The sequence below is a fragment of the Sinocyclocheilus rhinocerous genome, unplaced genomic scaffold (assembly GCF_001515625.1).
Source record: "Sinocyclocheilus rhinocerous isolate Xijiao unplaced genomic scaffold, SAMN03320098_v1.1 scaffold2544, whole genome shotgun sequence".
NCBI classification, from domain to species: Eukaryota; Metazoa; Chordata; class Actinopteri; order Cypriniformes; family Cyprinidae; genus Sinocyclocheilus; species Sinocyclocheilus rhinocerous.
In genome coordinates, this window is record NW_015635535.1 from 53,307 (window position 1) to 57,102 (window position 3,796).

At 34.3% G+C, this 3,796-nt stretch overlaps 1 protein-coding gene across 1 annotated transcript in view; it reads right to left on the reverse strand.

Annotated features, from left to right (window-relative positions):
- Nucleotides 1-2,396, reverse strand: part of LOC107747198 (sal-like protein 3) — a 14,934-nt gene extending 12,538 nt beyond the window's left edge. Inside the window, exon 1 of the mRNA XM_016561634.1 lies at nucleotides 2,315-2,396. Within this exon, the coding sequence (XP_016417120.1) occupies nucleotides 2,315-2,396 (82 nt within the window). The remainder of the gene's footprint in view (nucleotides 1-2,314) is intronic.
- Between the last annotated feature and the right edge of the window lie 1,400 nt (nucleotides 2,397-3,796).

A 3,796-nucleotide genomic window follows, 5' to 3' on the forward strand; every position in this document is an offset into this window, starting at 1 on the left:
ATATATATATATATATATATTGGAAAAGTAGTGTTCAAAAATAGACTGTGAATTCAAATGTTGTTTGATGTTGTAAACTGTGTTAGATGAACAGCATGACAATGAGTTTGAAAAGAGCTCTTTTGTTGTTTGTAGATGAAAGACAACAGTAAGATTATTATAATTAATACTTCATAGGACATATGTAAGCCACTTTCCTCAGGTCATCAGAACATCTGTACAAACTGCATTTAAAGCTTGACATCTATTGGCCACCCATGATGGTGCCATAAAGCCAAAGGTTAAGTGCATGCAGTATCAAAGCAGCCCTCCTCAGGGACAAATAGAGGGTCAGGACTGACTGAGGGGTGGGAAGGTGGACAATGATTGTTTCTTGTTGGCACACCATTGAGTTCCCACACAAAAGAGTTTTTTTTATTTTCCCCTCAAAAGCCAGGCAACCAAAAGATAATCAAAATGAGCATTTAAATACTTGTGCAAAGACGAACAGAGGATATGTCTAAAGAAACACTGCGCTCATTAAGAAAAGGACAAAGTTACTTAAACATTCTTACAGGAAAACATTCCACTAAGTGAACGTGAAGTATGACAATGGTGTACTGGACATTTAGACCTTAGTCAGACCAAATAGTTAAATTTTCACAGCATGACCGATCGTATCATTAGATTACTGTAATGGGGAAACAATCAATACTTCTGTTGCTAATCATATGCATTAGAATCCAGATCATACATCAACAGTATACAGCCAAAAAACAAAATACAAGTCAATGTAATATGCTCAGTACTGCAAGGGTTCAAATATGTTAGATTAATTTGTCATTATTTTTTTAATGTGCAATTCTTTTTAATTCTCTCTTGACTTACTGCGATTATTATAATGTATATATGTTACAAGAATGGCAAATATGTACGTAAAGTATGTATTAATAGATTTATGAATTTATCTGGATTACATACATATACTATTGTTAATTTATTTTTTAAATAAACATTTTATATGTATTTCTGCTGTGTCTGCTAGACATTTTGCTTGTTTACTGCTTCACACTTAGTCATGAGGTTGGTGAGTCATGAGGTGCTTTAATTTTGACATTCATTTTGATTATAGTTTCACAGATTAACACCACATAGGAAATACAGTGACTCCTAAAGAGTCATAACATATAACAGAAAATAAAGACATCATAACCTAAAAACGTAAAACTTATACATAATAATATAATATAATAAACAATTTAGTAATAAATATGATAAAGTAGCTGATATTTATAAACTATAAGAAATGTTAGAATAAGAATGTTCTAAATGACTAAGCCTGAATAACAGAGATATGAGGTAGGTTTTTAATTTCATGTGATTAATTGATGATGATGATGATGATTATTATTATTATTGTTATTAACTGATTTTCCAGAAACTGTTTTTGTAGAAAATAGAAACATGTAGAACCCCGAATTGTTTTAATTAATGAGTGCAATGTCAGTGAGTTTGTGCCATTGTCATTACACATGTGAAACTAACACCTTTCTTTCCTTCTTTCCTTTTGGCAGTGATTTAGTAAACAATTATGTAAAAATATCAAGTTAAAACTAAGAAAAAAATATACATTTTTAAACGAAAGCAGAAAATCAGCCCGTTTTTATTTAAAGTCTTCGTAAAGAAATTCGGTTAAAAGTTTGGAGTGTCTCCGAGTAACAAAACCTGTTTTTAGGATGCTTCTGCATAATTACACACACACAAGATAAATTAAGATAAATTAGGTTTTGTAGAATCTGTCAACTTGAACAATAATCGCTGTATTGCGAATTTATTTGTATGCTTGTTATTAGCTTTGTTATTAGTGTGTCATGTTTGTTATTATTTATTTGCTATATTAGCTAATATTTGAAATTTCATATAAATTCCAAAATACATCGTTTGCTGTTTGTTATTTAAATATGAGTGCCACATTTAAGAAAATCAGTCTAAATATTTTCAATCATTTATATCTATCGAGGACTACACTAATGTAAATTCAAATGAAGCATTGTAATGTCATATTAACCTTCCGCTTTGACTTAGATATGTTAAAATATAAGGTCAGAAAAAAATAAGAGTTTCAAAATTAAGTCGCGCGACACAAGAAAAGCGGAAAAAAAACAATGCATAACAATTTTAGTAAACTGCAAAATAAGCTTGCAAAGTAGGCCTATGTGAAACTACATGAAATATAATAATTTTATAACACTACCTTAGAATTACAAAGAGTCAGTTATTTGCGCTGATTTAATAACGCACCTCATAGAAAAGGGATTGCAACACACACGCTCACCGTGTTCGGGGAGCAGCTCCAGAAGTGAAGGGTCCTCGTCCGATCTCAGCTGCTGTGGTTTTGCTTGCTTTCGACGGGACATTCTTCTGCTGCAAGATCTTCCTCATTCATATACATAAGCAGAGATTCGTTGAAAAATCTCAAAAAGTCAAGTTGCAAAATAACGGAGATGATCGTTGTTATGTGGATGTATCATTATGACAGTGAATGATATTTTGGATTGGCGGAGCTCCAGTGGGCACACTAATATGGAAATGAGGGACGGACTCCGCAATTTACTACTTCACCTTCAAATTTCACCATCCACCCAAAATCACCTCTAACGCCCAGAGAAAAAGGAGGAGGGTCAATTGTTTTCTTTGCTTTGTAGGGCTTATCCTCAGTAGTTCATTTTATCATGATTTTACTCTGAACCTCAAATGGTATAAATGTATATTCCCAACAGAGGAAAGTAAGTGATACGGGTTGTTCCTGTTCAGAATAACTTTTCTGCTGGCTCGCAAGTTCCACTCTTCCATTAGTCGATACGATGAACGCGTAACATAATCATCGCCTCTCTTTCTCTCGATAAAGACAGGAAGAACATGTCGTCCGCCACCGCTGAAAAAAAAAAATCCCGAATATTGGCAAACTGACAACACCCCCACCCCCTTTTTAATGTTCTTAGCAGCACAAATTGAAGCGTATTTAAAAAGTAAGTTAAAGTGTTCGAGTCATGAAAAGTTCATCAGTTTAACGCATGATCCGCTGTATACCATTCATTTCAGGAGTCTGCAGTGGTTTGGTCTTCTATAAGCCCGTTTAAAGACTCTGGCTCCAGGCCTACAAATCAGCTGGCATCAAGAACGTCCGCGAGAATTTTTTTTTTTTTTTACCGTTGTATCTGTCGTATTGGTTTATATTCAGCTGGGCGAAGCGGTAGCGCCAGAAGTTGTTCGTTGTCGGTGATGGCGCTGGAGAGGTGTGTGTCCATGTGTGAGACTGTGTGTCGTGTGTGAGGGATTTGCTGAAGGTTTGAGTTGAGCCCATTGCGGAGAACGACCGCTAGGATGTAGCAGGACACACCAATTCACCTCAGCCCGTCATCTGATGCTCATGACTGCATGAAACTGACCTGATAAAATCGCTCAGTATAGGCCTATCATTATCAATAGACACTTACATATAGCATATGAATAATATTTTTCTTTTTTTTGATGGTAGACAAGCGACATAATTATAACCTTAAAGCGATTAAAATAAAAATAATAATAAAACACACACACGCATACACAGACAAACACACGTAAAGAACAAATGTATCGTGTTTATATGAGCGTAACATTAATTAGGCCTATTGCAATTTGTTTTCTCATTCTGTCTTTTTTCCCTCATCTTCGCTCAGTATAGGCCTATCATTATCAATAGACACTTACATATAGCATATGAATAATATTTTTCTTTTTTTTTGATGGTAGACAAGCGACATAATTATAACCTTAA